At 41.5% G+C, this 13,800-nt stretch overlaps 1 protein-coding gene across 3 annotated transcripts; it reads right to left on the bottom strand.

The window, feature by feature from the left end:
• Window positions 1-4,363: 4,363 nt before the first annotated feature.
• On the bottom strand, window positions 4,364-12,497 carry LOC109529314 (zinc finger protein 518A). 3 transcript variants are annotated; one of them, XM_019892641.1, is made up of 3 exons: window positions 12,128-12,497; window positions 9,923-10,000; window positions 4,364-8,621 (listed from the first exon to the last, which is right to left on the bottom strand). In XM_019892641.1, the coding sequence occupies exon 3, from the start codon at window positions 8,609-8,611 to the stop codon at window positions 4,646-4,648; it is 3,966 nt and encodes a 1,321-aa protein (XP_019748200.1). In that variant the 5' UTR covers window positions 8,612-8,621; window positions 9,923-10,000; window positions 12,128-12,497; the 3' UTR covers window positions 4,364-4,645. The 3 variants fall into 3 exon arrangements, with proteins under 3 accessions (XP_019748200.1, XP_019748199.1, XP_019748201.1); XM_019892640.1 differs by having other exon boundaries at window positions 9,928-10,000; XM_019892642.1 differs by lacking the exon at window positions 9,923-10,000.
• Window positions 12,498-13,800: the final 1,303 nt, after the last annotated feature.

Raw genomic sequence — 13,800 nt, 5'->3', positions numbered from 1 at the left:
CCTGATGTGAACATGACCTATTTCAAAGCCCTCCAGAAGCTTCCAGACTTGGCTGCGTTACCGCCACTTTGGACAATTGCGTATACCTGCTTAACCGGCACGTTAATGTACTGCATGTATGGACACAATGGCTTTATACAACCTTAAAACCTAAAAGCATTTTTTAACCACACCGCCGCTGTAAAATAGAGACAGAAATCCAATATGATTGGGCTCAGCTACCGGATGCCTTATCCTGCGGAGATCTTTGCCTCGGTGGAGGACTTTGTACTTCTCCCCCTCCCCGACTCCACTGCATCCACCGAGGCTCCAGCTGAGGATTTGTCAACAATTCCAGCGTGCCGACTCTTGTGTTCTGTCTGTTGCATGTACATTACTGTGATTTAATTATTCATATGATGTTTTTGTACGTTGGAGAGACCATGGGTCATAGCAACATTTTTTTTTTTTTGAGCAAGTGTAACTCAGTGGTTCTTTGCGCTAGACATCTCAAATGTTGACATGCCGTAGCCATATTTGTCCACTAGAAAGAACATACACTTGATCTCCTATTACACTATCACAGATGATGTAAATTAATCTAAACTACAAAGAGGTAAATTGTTACTACCTATCCCAGTACTAAGGTGAGTTGTAACACTACTTGAGGACAGATCTAACAATTAAACTCTGTTAAAAAACAAAAACATCCCTACTAATAAATGGACGGAAGCACTTTAATGAATAATACAGATGGAATCATATATTTGTAAAGCTACAATAATATCTAGCCATCCATCTTCTAATCCATTTATCCTCACAAGGGTCGTGGGGCGTGCCGGAGCCTATCCCAGCCGTCTTTGGGCAGTAGAGGTGGGGTTACACCCTGAACTGGTTGTCAGCCAATCGCGGGCACACATCGATATTAAACTTGATCACAAATAGAAATTTTTAAAGAAAAGTTACAATCCTCCCCATCTCAGAGGGACGAAGCTTCACCAGTCAGCTTAATTTCTAAGTGGGCAAGGACTGATTATTATTATTATTTTTATTATTATTATTATACACAATAACAGTGATTTCACAGTGTTGTGAATTTAGGTCGATTGTAAATTTTGCAATTTAGCCATTCATACAAACACACTGGTACTGCAAATACACAACACAAAACTCCTTACACAAGCACCACAAAGCTCACGTACCGGTAGTTCTCAACACACAAAATACATCTATTAGGCCTGTATGACGTTACTGCCGACAGATAAGCAATCTAAATTCAAGCACATACAATGCGAAATGCATTATTTTCATAAGATTTTTTTTTAAAACATCAAGCTCTCAATGTTTCAACACTTGTAAAAAGAAACGAGTCTCCCAACCAAAGCAAAAATAAATAAATGAATAACCACAACGTCGCGCATGCTGCCGGTATGACCGAGGATGATTCTCTCACGTGCTGCCCTCTAGTGGTTACTTTTAAATATTACTCATGTTTAGAACAGAAAAAAATGAGGACGTGGCTGAACATATACGACCCCACTTTTGGCCGAACACTGCAAAACATGTATCTGGAGAAAAAAACATCAGTGGGGACCAGACAAGGCCTTCGCTGCTGGCCTAAACACTATCAGAGGCACTGACCTACATTCAAAATTTAGATGAAATTACTATATATCAATTTATTCTCTACAGGCCACGCATCCATGATTTAAAGTGCTTTATCTTCACGAGGGTATTGCTTTCCTGGTCCAATCAAGCCAGTTCAGGGTTTAGCCCTTACGAATCACGGCCCCATTTTTTTGTCCATTTTTGAAAAACACCCTGCCCAGCGGATTTTTATCAATTCATGAAAATATCCACCTTAAAATTGTTCTTCAAAGTACCAATTAGTATGTGCCTTTTTTTTCAATCATTTATGAGAGGCGAGTGCACCTGTCCTTTACCGGCGTCATTGTCTTCAACTCCGCAGTCGTCAGGTGCGAACCGACCGCAGTTGATTTGGTTTGTTCAACCGGGAAACGTAACGCAACTCTCGGTCATGTGACCGGCAACGGTGAAACGCAGACGCATGAACGGGATTTAGTATTGGTTGCTTACTCGACCTTATTTCAGCAACAAACTTTCTCACTCACGCTTGTAAACGAGCGCATCTCGGACTTTTTCGAACAGCTGCGACTCGACTTCTCTTCCGGTTTACCCCGCCCATCCACCAGTGTTCACATACGCAGTAATTAAGCACTCCGCCTCGCATAAAAACAATAATTTAAAAAAAAGAAAAAAAAAAAGCACCTCACCTTTTATTTGTCGGGCAAAACGTCAGTCAACTTAAAAACATGGTCCAACTGAAAACCAATTAAAGCCAGACATTTTCATGAAGTTGTAAAACCCTCCCGGTCTCCCGGATCGGGTGTAAAAAAGTGTCTGACCAAAAGAGGGCGTTTGGTCGTCCTACGTAGCAACACAGGCGTTTTAAAGTTCCCGTTGTGTTTTAACAGTCTGAAATAGATATAATAGATCCCACAATAGTGGTGATCCTCTCATAAAATAATTATTTATTGCTTAATGTTAATATGTTTAATAAAAACATTGTTGAAACTCACCGTCATTGTTGGTCATTCCAATCCACCCAGTTTGAGATCTTTTCCATCTTGTTCGTCACTGTTGAAGAAAAATAACATACCAACTCTATATTTTTGCATCATTTTATGCTAATGTAAGGATCTGAAAATGATGAACAGAATTCGTATATTTTTTTTTGAGCAAGTTTCCTACTATTTACATTTTTGGATCAATGAAGTACAAAATTGTGATGGTCCTGAACACTGAACACATGTTAGGTTTAACAATTCTCATTTAATTAAAAATAAAACTATATTAGAATCAGGGACACATAAGGTATTCCAAAAAGTAAATATTGTTAAATATTTACATAACACTTTGCAATAGTTACAATATACAAATGTCCTTAGTAGGATGGATTTCTCTCACAGTCCATGAATGAAGAATCCACCCATAATTCAAATTACTTAAATGCTTAACATCTATCAAAAAAGTTCCTGAAAGTTAACCAAGTCTTTTACCTGATTTCATTATTCGTACACACTTTTAAAAAAATAATAGCCAGGAATTATTCATACACCGAGTATTCGGTTGAACTTTTTCACCCTTTGCCACAATTCAGGCTTCATATAAAGATATAAAATATGATTTTTTTTATTTTATTTTGTGAACAATCAACACTAAGTGAGACACAATAGTTCAGTGAAAATTCATTAATTTTTTTTTCCAGAAATAAAAACTGAAACGGAACACTACGGAGGACAGCCTGTCATGTTATCAGGTGACAGGTTATCATTATTGGTGCATGAAAGGGTTAAAGCAGGATTGGCATATGAAAAAAGCTTCCAACATCACGCGGAGCACTGTTTGATCAATGATATTGAAATGGCGACTATCAGACGGCTGCAAACTTACCGATTTCTCAAAGACATCCATACAAAGTCCTGGGAGAAGTTTGGCACGACACCACCTGGGAGTCAACAAAACATTTTGGAAGAAGGTGCACTTGTCAGATGAGACCAAAATTGATCAAATAATTTTGCACGCCGCACTTCTCAGTTCTTTATTTCTTTAAAAAAAAAATCTATGGTGTACATTCCGTTTTTACTTCAGAATTGTGTCCCAATTGTTCATTATTTGAAAAAATATATATATATTTTTTGTTTGAATACTTTTGTCAACCACTTTATAAATGTTTGTGTGTGTAGCTATATATTAGGGCTGTAAAAGATGAATTTTCACCTTTGGAAATTCATCTTCATTTTAGAAAGCGGTAAAAGAATATTTCACAAAACTTTGACTTCACGTTACTGACCTCTGCTCACTGAGCAGCGAAGACAGAAAGGGGGACTTTTTACGTCATTTTACATTTAAAGGTTACTCTAATGCAGGGGTGTCAAACTCACGGGCCACATTATAATTACTGTTTCCCTTGGAGGGCCGTGATGACTGAAACTATATAAAGAAGTCCAGAATAACGTTCTATTCAACTATTGTTTAAGTAACTGTAATGAGGGGTTTGGTAACAAAAAAATGCTCATGATATATCACTGATTTATTACATATGAAAACTTGAAATTTTGGTACACATTTTAGCAAGTATCATGGAAGTTGTCATCTTTTGATTTGCTTTCACGGGGCCACTTAAAACGATGTGGCGGGCCACATCTGGCCCCCGGGCCTTGACTTTGACACCCGTGCTCTAATGGCCCATTTGAGAAAGTAAAAAAAGAATTTGCACACCCTGCAAAGCGTAATTCAAATCCCATTAGTCTTTGGCATGTCATCTCAGAGCAGAGCAGACCTGAGAAATTAGGTGACGCACTTTTTGTAAGTCAGTGCTTCTTTTACCACATCTTCATGAATTACAGTGTACAACATTCACATTTCATAGACCTGTGCATGACTTAAACTCATGCGAGCTCAATTTAATTTTCCAGAAAAAGCACCAATAAAATATCCATTACAAAATAAAAAAATGTATTCACAAAGAGGAAAATGAAACGGAGTGAAAGGTGATTTAAAAAAAATAAATGTACAGCTGTTTACCCTTTGATTTCCTCTCATAGGACTGTTTACCCACACACAAAAAGGTAACGGAAAACTTTTACAAAAGCTTATTCCAGTCTCGAGTTGCCTCCATGAGATGTCGCTGGCCGTGGCCGACCCAATGTTCTTGGCTGTGAAAAACCCGACCACAGAACCAGCAGTCAAACACCACAGTCTTGGGTCGACTGCCCGATAGCGGTTCCACGACTTCGTACTTTTTTTTGGTCTTTTTCCGAAGCTTCAGTTTGAGAAGGAACCGCTCTCGGACGGAACTGTGAACAGCTCGCGGGCTCGGTTCGTTGCTTTGCAGCAGTACGCCTTCAGTCAAGAGCCCGCCTCTTAGCGTGCCGAGCTCAGCGAGCGCTTCCACCGTTTTCTGCGACAGTGACACCTTGGCGACGGCGCCTCTGTGCCGATTGATGACCTTCATGATATTGGCCACTTCGGGAATATCAGCATCTGGATGATTGAGCACCACGACGGGTTGGTATCGACGGGGGCATTTAATTTGCTGGAGACAATTGTGTGGGGCCAGTCTCAAAGTTCTTTCAACTTTTTTCGCTGTGGGACTCCAAAACACAGTCGTGTCTTTTTCAGTCTGTACTTTGTTTGCGAGCCTTCTGGGTTTGTGCGTCACGGTCGGAAGCTCGTCAAACAATACTTTCCTGCGTAGTTTTCTTCGACTCGGAGGTCGGATCGGCCTCGGGGCGAGTCGAGGCTTATCTGCTTCGCTGAGTTTGATCTTTGGTTTCAAATGAGGTGTTGCGTCTCCGACGGCGCTTTGTGCTGGATTCCGCCTGGTCGTGATCTTCAGGTTGTTGGACGGGTGCGCATTTGTTTTGCTTGACGACATCAGAAAACACTGAGTTGGAGGTGAGGTGGCCAAAAGTAACGGTTGACAACTCGAGGAGGGCGCGCCGTTTTTAAGCAGACCCGTCGTAGGGCTGACAATTTTAAATACGACTTTGTTTCCTCTTTTTTCCCTGCCGTCCAAGGACTGCGCGGCGGGTTTGATGACGAGATTATTGAGAAGCACACTCGATTTGGTTGGTGAAATGTAGCGCAGCAAAAACGTTTGACGACCGGTCTGCAAAGTGCTCTGTTTGTCAGCGGAGCTCACCGGCACGGCCAGAACAGGCCTGGCGTTTAGTGGGAGTTTTGCGCTTGCTAGCTTGAGGCCGGCGCTGCTCGGCGTTTGAACAAATGGAATTGACCTGGGCAACAAGTAGCACTTGGGCTGGGTTTTAGCGACTTTGTCTGGAGAATTATTACCCGATGCGCTAGAAAGGAGGACGGGACCGTTTAGGTTTGGGCTATTGATAAGGAAATGGTGTGGCGAGGCACCAAAACCACTTGGAAGAGAAGAAAAAACATTTGAGATTTTATCATCAGTCGCTGCCTCGGATTTTCCGATATTTTTATCTTTTAGAGGAACGGTTTCGCCAGTAGGATCGCTAGAGGTTTCAAACCCGGACTTCATGTACGAGACATTGATTTGAGGATTTGCGCAATTGGTAATTAGCTTAAAACTCGGCGCGGGTTTAGCCTGCGTCGACATGGCAGACGTTTTCTCATTAGTCTTCAAGACTAACTGCCGCGTTTCATCTTGCACTTGAAGATGATGTGCGGTCATCTTTGTTGCTTTCAAATATTCAACGTTTGAATAAAAAGATTCGGTTCTTTCCTTTTGGAGTTGCTGTGTAATGATTTCATCTGAGTGCTGTTCTACAAAACTCCCCAAATCTGATGATGTACTTTTTTTCTCCGATGGACTTTTCCATATGGGAATGAGGTCCTCCTCGATTTTGATAATATTAAAATCTTTCAGCACTGACTCTGGGTTTTCATCATCCGTATCAGTACAGTCACTGTCCTCGAAAGGTTCTGAAGACTCGGCTAATGTGAGACGAAAATGAGACGGGATGCTATTCGTTTCTGCGCCTGCTGAAAATTCGGGTATTCCATCACTTTGTTTACATGTTCGAGGCGACATAGAAAAGGCTTCCTTGGAATAATTGTGAAAAGCGAAGACTTTGTGGTTTAAAGAATTTTGTGCGGTCGTGGCGTTTTCTCCGAATGAAGCAGATGAGGTCGTCTCTGCCGCGGGATCCAAATTTGGCAAATGTTTATGACAATGACGGTAATCGTTCAAGGGTCGAATTTCAATGCTTGGGCTCTCTGGACTTTCTGAAGGGCTTGGGGAAAATCGGTAAGCATTTTCAATCGAGTTACGAAAAGGAGTCTCTTGAGGCTCGTCCAAATTGTTTCCTTTTCTGGTGAAACTAATCATCTCATCTACTGCTCCACAATTGTCAACCGTATTTTTGCAGGTTGCCTCCAGAGAAACATTTAAGGGATTATCAGTTAACGTGTCAGTCGCAAAATAAGACACTTGAGTTCCGATTTTTGAAACGCTTTCACATTTTTCCGCGTCGGACTTGCTAGCAAAGTGATTCATTTCCGAGCAGGCAGTCTGACTTGGGGAATTTTGCCTGCCCATCGGATCGAGAGAATTTGTCAGCGGGTCCGCCTCCGAAGTTGAAAACCCGTTTACAGAATGACTACCTCCCACCACAAAATCGTCACTACGATGAGGAGACTCGAGACTGCAAACCGATGTTTCTTCCTCTTCAATCTTGATTTTCACTGCCACGATATCCTCCGCTTGGATGCAAGATCCACTTCCCGGCGGAGCGGCAAAGGAATGTGATACGGAGCTCTTGCTAGGAGTTGAGTCCCCGTTTTCGACAGGGACGTCACTTTTAAAAAATGAAGACCTGGTACCCGGAGAGTCCAAATCTTCTCCTGATGAACTGTCACTGGGGCACACGTTTTGCTGTGCTACCGGTATGACTTTGAGAACGAGATGTTTTTTCCCGTCCACCATCTTAAATCCCATGACTTTGGTCGTACAGTTTGGGGGCAGAGAGATTTTATTTTTGACCATGAGAACTTTCAGTGCATTAGGATTAGTTGGCGAGCCACAACTGTCGTTGTGCAGCAACATCACCGGTGAGGATTGTTCCGCGGTCAAAGAGTTCCGATTCGCGTGGTCCTTTTTGGACGGGGTCCCGTCAAGAGTTTGCTGGACTTCCTCCGAACACATCTCCGATTTCATTCTTCCATTTTGGTTTGGTAAGATCCCTGATATACCAAATACTTTGGGTAACTTTTGTCTTTCGTGCAGCTCGGAAACATTTGTCACTAGATTTTGGACCGCCGGAGAGGAATTTCTTGGAGCCGCTCCATTTTCCAACGTCTTCCGTACGTTTGGATGGACTTGTTGGTCGCACGGAGGCTTGTCGCTCTTGTGAGCGGCGACCGTGTGTTTTTTCAGCTGACTGCTGGTGGTTGCGCAGTATTTGCAGATTTGACAAATGAAAGGCAACACAATGGCGTGCGCCTTGAGATGCTTTTGATGATCCGCTTCGTTCAAACTGACGTGGCGACATCTGGAACATTTCCAGGGACTCTCGTTATGATGATGAATGTGTTGGACAAACGTCCCGGCGTCCACCGTCGTAAACTCGCACCAGTCGCAGTGAAACTTTCCATTACGACTGTGACACATGATGTAGTGTCTCGTCAGCAAAAGCAGGGAATATTGAATCCCATCGCGGCAGAGCTCGCAGGTGACCAAAGTATTTTTGTGCTCGATCCGGTGACGTTGAAGAGCTGTAAATTCATTTGTGAAAAAGCCACACAAATCACAAGGGTAGGTGGGCAAAATCCCTTTGTGGGCCCCTCGGAAATGTTTCAGGAGATCATTGGGACTGTACGTCGAATCGTCCTTACACACAGAGCAGCCAAAGCTCAGGATGTTTCCAGAGAAAACGGCCCCTTGTTGAATTTTAAAACTGGCTCTCTTCGTGGTGGAGCCATGTTGCTTAACAGGTGATGCGCCTTGGTTGCCGTGACTACGGCGTGCTCTTTCTTTGAAAGGCGGAGAGTCTTTTACATCCTCTGCACATGACACACTGTAATTCATGGCAGAATGGGGAGGTATTTTATAGTCTTCATCCATAGCTGTGAATCTATGAGAAAAAAAACAACACGTCAATTATTTCAGGTACAAAGGGCATTTGTCACTGAGGTAGGGCCGAGTCATCACAATTTTCATCGCATTCTGTGGGTGCAAGCACGATGGCCCATCGTCAGGTTGGTCTATATATATTTTGAAATGCGTTCGTTGTTTGGGAACGTATGTGTTCATTTTCTACACCAGCGCCATATTTGTCAACTTTTATATTTTTTAAATAATTTAGCCATGCGTATGTTGAGGTTATAAAGTGAAGCCGTTATCAAACACAGGTACAGTATTTCCTGAAAATGATCGGTCATATCTGCAAGCTGATTGGCAGCATTGGTTATCAATCAAAAATGGATTCAGGGTCAATTGCAGCTCAATTCACCCGATGGCATTAACCCGACCATCTCAGAATTGTACAAAGATTGGTTTATTTGTTCATGATGATCACCCGACACCAAATCTAAATGTTTACGGACGCCGCATCAGGGAGATAAAACCGTAGAATGTTTCAAATTTCAGCCTGGAAGCCAACCTGTGCACGCCAATATCTCAGAAATTACTTGGCCAATTTTCAAAAGAAAAGTGTTGTTTTAGTATTGGGCTAAATTTAGATCACCTGACCTTTTGATCTTTACTAGGGCCTTGAGTTTCACCTCGTGGACCAAACGATGTTGAGATAAAACTTTCCTGAAATTCAATTCACCCCAAGCAGATGTGGGCATACTTATTCGGTGCACGTCACAGATTGTCCATAACGAACGCCTTGTTCGAGAGAGGCGGAGCCCGTCCAGTGGTCACCACCTGGTGGTGAATTGGTTTCGATGGTGTGGTAAGACATCGGTCTGACCTGATACACCCAAACGGTTGTTTGTCGATGTGTGCAACGCCTTCCGCCTGTAGACAGCTGGCATCGGCAAGTCAACAACTAAGCTATCACAGGGACCGGCAGAATCACGGTCGCTACACGCTACGCAAGCAACACGGTGCATTCGCTGCACTAAAATAAGTTACTCATTTTTAAAAAATGGCATTATTTGTAATTTACATATAATTGTCTCATAGTTTAAATGTGTTTTTCATTTTGATTTATATCAATAGTAAAAAAATAATAATAATAACATTTCCTGGGCTGAATTATTCCGTAAAATTTACAAATCCTTTTGATGGAATTTAATTTAAATTAAGCTCAATAGGTTTAGAATTAACCTCATTATCGATACGATTGCGGAGAAACGGACCAGCCATCTTGGCAAACACAATATCACACACACACACACACACACACGCACACGCACACATACTTACACAACCTTAGGTGAGCAGGGGGTGACAAACAGCACTGTGAGAATTTCTGAAGACAAGGAGTTGGTACAGCCCGAGTACCTGCAAGAAAACAGAAATGGACTTTTACAGTGCTATTCATGACTGACCTCAAAATGATCTGGATTTGGGGACTTTCTTTGAAAATTCTGAAAACTGCAATGTCGATACAGTGGTACCTTCGCCTTGGATGCCAAACATTTGTCAATTTTTTTTTTCACTATGACGTCTCAGGTGGGGGTTTGTAACAATAAGGTTTTATGTTGGGAGTGCAACCCCAATGCTTGTGTGAGCGCCCGCAGTATGATGCGACGGTCTTGGTGATTCCGGGACAATGACATCAGTGTGCATTATCAGCTGATCATGTAACTTCCTGGCACAAACACTGACAAACTGTTTTGAATACTGTACTACCCCGTGACAATTTTATGTCGTTGTCCAGTCAACAAAGACCGACAGCGTACCTGACAGAGACTCGTCCGATTTGTCCGACAAGTCTGGATATAATGACCTGGAAAAAGTATGGAATTTTGGAAACATTTTATGTCGTTGTCCAGTCAACAAAGACCGACAGAGACTCGTCCGATTTGTCCGAGAAGTCTGGAAATTATGACCTGGAAAAAGTACGGAATTTTGGAAATCTCAGATGTATCGGGACCCTGTTTAAAGTAGAGAATATGTATATGTCAAACTTTTGTGGCAGAATTATTTTGCGATGATGAATGTTTGCAAGACTACGTGCCAAATTATTTAAACCTATCAATGTAGTAGAGAAAAACTTTTTCATATTGACATTGTTTATTGTAAAATATTGATTACAATAAACAATGTCAATATGAAAAAGTTTTTTTAAGTAATTTTTTTTTTTAAGTAGTAATTGCTTGTTTTTCTTTGAAAAGGTCCTGGGGGAAAAAACTAATTGCAGACAAATACTCAATCGCAGTTTTGTTTGAAAAAAAAAACCCCAGAAAACTGGCATACAGTGTCATGTGCAATTTTGTTGAAATCAACACTCCCGGCTCGCACCGTGCTGGAAATGCTTCTCTGCGGACGACGTGATACCACGTAGGTTAATATGGTTACATTACCATTGAGTCGTCGTTCATACAAGGCAAGTGTAGCAAACTAAGACCAGAGCTGCCAACCCACAGAGATTCACTTCCAAAACAATGAATCTGAATTTCCATATTTAATCTGAATTTCCATATTTTCAAAATTCTGTCAACAACATTACCGTGGAAGTTTTCTCTCCTCTCTCTCTCAAATAAATTCAATTACTAGTAGAACTGCATTCATGGCTGTGACAATGTGTACTTACCTCACTAAATGAGGACATTGTAATTTCACTAATAATTCACAAAATTCTTAAAATATTTACTGATGTATACACACAAACACACACGCTCAGCCCAAGTCGTGACATGTTATTCTGCTTGGAAACTTTACTGAACAAAAACCGAACCGGGTGGAACACAGGCATTTTTTAAAGCCCATTAAGTGATTGGGAGCAGAGAAAACTAAATACACCAAAATTCACATTATTCTAGCATGCATGCGTGGATGGACATTCATTTTTGGTTGCTGCTTATTACAATTTCTAATGTGCAAAAATGCAGTGTTGCTTATTCTATATTGCTTTGGTGTCACACATCTGTATTTTCTTTCACATTTAGATTTTTTTGTAGTTGACTACAGTGATACCCATGATCATTTTGACACCGATATTCTTGATATGGGTAACCCAAGAAGGTTGACTCCCTCAATCATTTGTCATACATTATAGGACACGAGAGGAAAAACTTGACTGTTCCTCAACATGAAGAAACAATGGTTTGGCTAAGTACACACGCATATTCTCAACACAAACACACATAAACACACATTAAAAGGGCAAACTATGACAGCCTTTAAACGATAATATGATATAAATCTGTTGACTTTGCTGAGTGACTGTCGAACAAGTTTAAAAGAGGTGGGGGGCAGGGGGGTCTGCATCAGTAGAATTAAGAGCTGCACACGGAAGAGAACATTACATGACACCACTGCTAGAATGGCTGGGATATTTGTCTAAAATTCTGGCCATCGAAAATACATTAAGCCTGGAGTTTATTGATTGGTTAGTTGGCATGTAAATAAAGCCACCACCCACGCGAAGCTATACAAAGTTACGGCAAATCAAAATGTTCTTACTATTAACTTGATGGAACTTCAGGCTCGGTCCCGTCGACACGGAACATAATAAAATACGGCGACGCCGGGAAAAAACACACAGCGGCAATATTTGCCGTCCTTTTCAGCTCTGTTTGGAACCACAGCGACGGCGGCCATGACAGTCCATCCGGGTGCTTTCGTTGATGCTCTTGACGCTCAAGTAGGAGCGGATGGATATGTCTTGTCGAAAACCAAACTAGTGCTCACACCCATGTTTTTAGTGGCGAAAACTGCTCTTAAAACTTTCTCGCGAAAGTCGATCAAATAACCTCGACAAGTCATTAAACATAGTGTATCGGCGTTAACATGGCATGTGGACTACGTCATGGTCGAGCTCGTTTGTGCAGTGTTTACGGTGGAAGGAGAAGCAATGGCGGATGTACGCCATTTCCCTTTGATTTCGCCATGGCAGATTCACAATTGTCAGTCTTATTTTTTTGTTGTCTTTGGCGAAGTAAAAAAATCCTCAATTCATCTTTGCCTGTAATCTTTGGGGTTGGGTTCCATTGCTTCTCCTTCCACTGCTGTTACAGTCTATAGTTGGACTCCATTACACTTCGACCAGCACGAACCCTACGTCATTGAGACATGGCGGCCATTTTTAACTACGTCATCATCCATGCTTGAGATTTATGCAGTGCTATAGCGATTCTGGATTACCTCATACTGTCCTGTCTTTTAGGCTTTTTTGCATCACTAATTGTCGAGATAATTAAGTGATTGCAAAAATAACATTTGGAAAACCCCCACACAAATTAAGAATTAGTATTGAATTTACCAACATGCCTGTACCTCAACCTGAATGTTTTGGTATGACCTGGAATATCTGGAAATGGTGGCTGAGGAGAAAGAAGTCTGTGTGTCACAGTTTAGGCTGTTACCCCTGCGAGCAAAATCAATATGCTGTACCTCATTATACAAACCCAATTCTAACGAAGGTGGAACATTGTGTTGAACATTAAAAACAGAATACAATGATTTGCAAATCATGTTCAACCTATGTTTTATTGAAAACACTACAAATATGAGATAATGTTCAAACTGATGCAGGCTATTGTTTTGTTTTTGTTTTTTAGCAAATAAGCATTTACTTTGAATTGTATGGCTGGAACGCATTCCAAAAAAAGATGGGATAGGGTCATATTTCCCACAGTGTTACATCACCTTTTCTTTAAACAACATTCAATAAAGATTTGGGAACTGAGGACGCCAATTGTTGAAACTTTGTAGGTGGCATTTTTTTCCCCATTCTTTCTTGATGTACAACATGACAGCATTTGGGATTGGTTGTACTTAACAGTCACATACTGACTCGTGTTTAGTGGCTGCTTCCCTTGTGTGGAGTTTGGATGAGCCCCTGTACGAATGGTCTGGGATGAGTGACCATGCAGCTCAGTATGCTGTGGAGGGTGAGCGTTTGGCAGTTTTTTTTTTCCTTTGGGCTTAACCCCTTTCATGCACCCTGTCAACTGATAACAAGATAAGCTGTCCACTGGAGTAACCGCTGCCCCTAAAAGAGTTAAGGGGGGAAAACGGAGTAAAGCATATTTGTCTTTGTTTAAGATTATTGCTACCCTGGATAGAGTTCTGAGTAAAGATGATGTAGAAGTGTGTGACGCTTCGATATCTTTGTTGGAAATCGAAAAAGTGAT

This window comes from Hippocampus comes, unplaced genomic scaffold (genome assembly GCF_001891065.2).
Source record: "Hippocampus comes isolate QL1 unplaced genomic scaffold, H_comes_QL1_v1.1 scaffold47, whole genome shotgun sequence".
Lineage (NCBI taxonomy): Eukaryota > Metazoa > Chordata > Actinopteri > Syngnathiformes > Syngnathidae > Hippocampus > Hippocampus comes.
The sequence above is the reverse complement of the archived record's forward strand: the minus strand, read 5'-3'. Positions and strand labels throughout refer to the sequence as shown.

Bases quoted from the DNA above. Each gene is read 5' to 3' on its own strand.
- LOC109529314 (XM_019892641.1), bottom strand. From the start codon at position 8,611: ATGGATGAAGACTATAAAATACCTCCCCATTCTGCCATGAATTACAGT.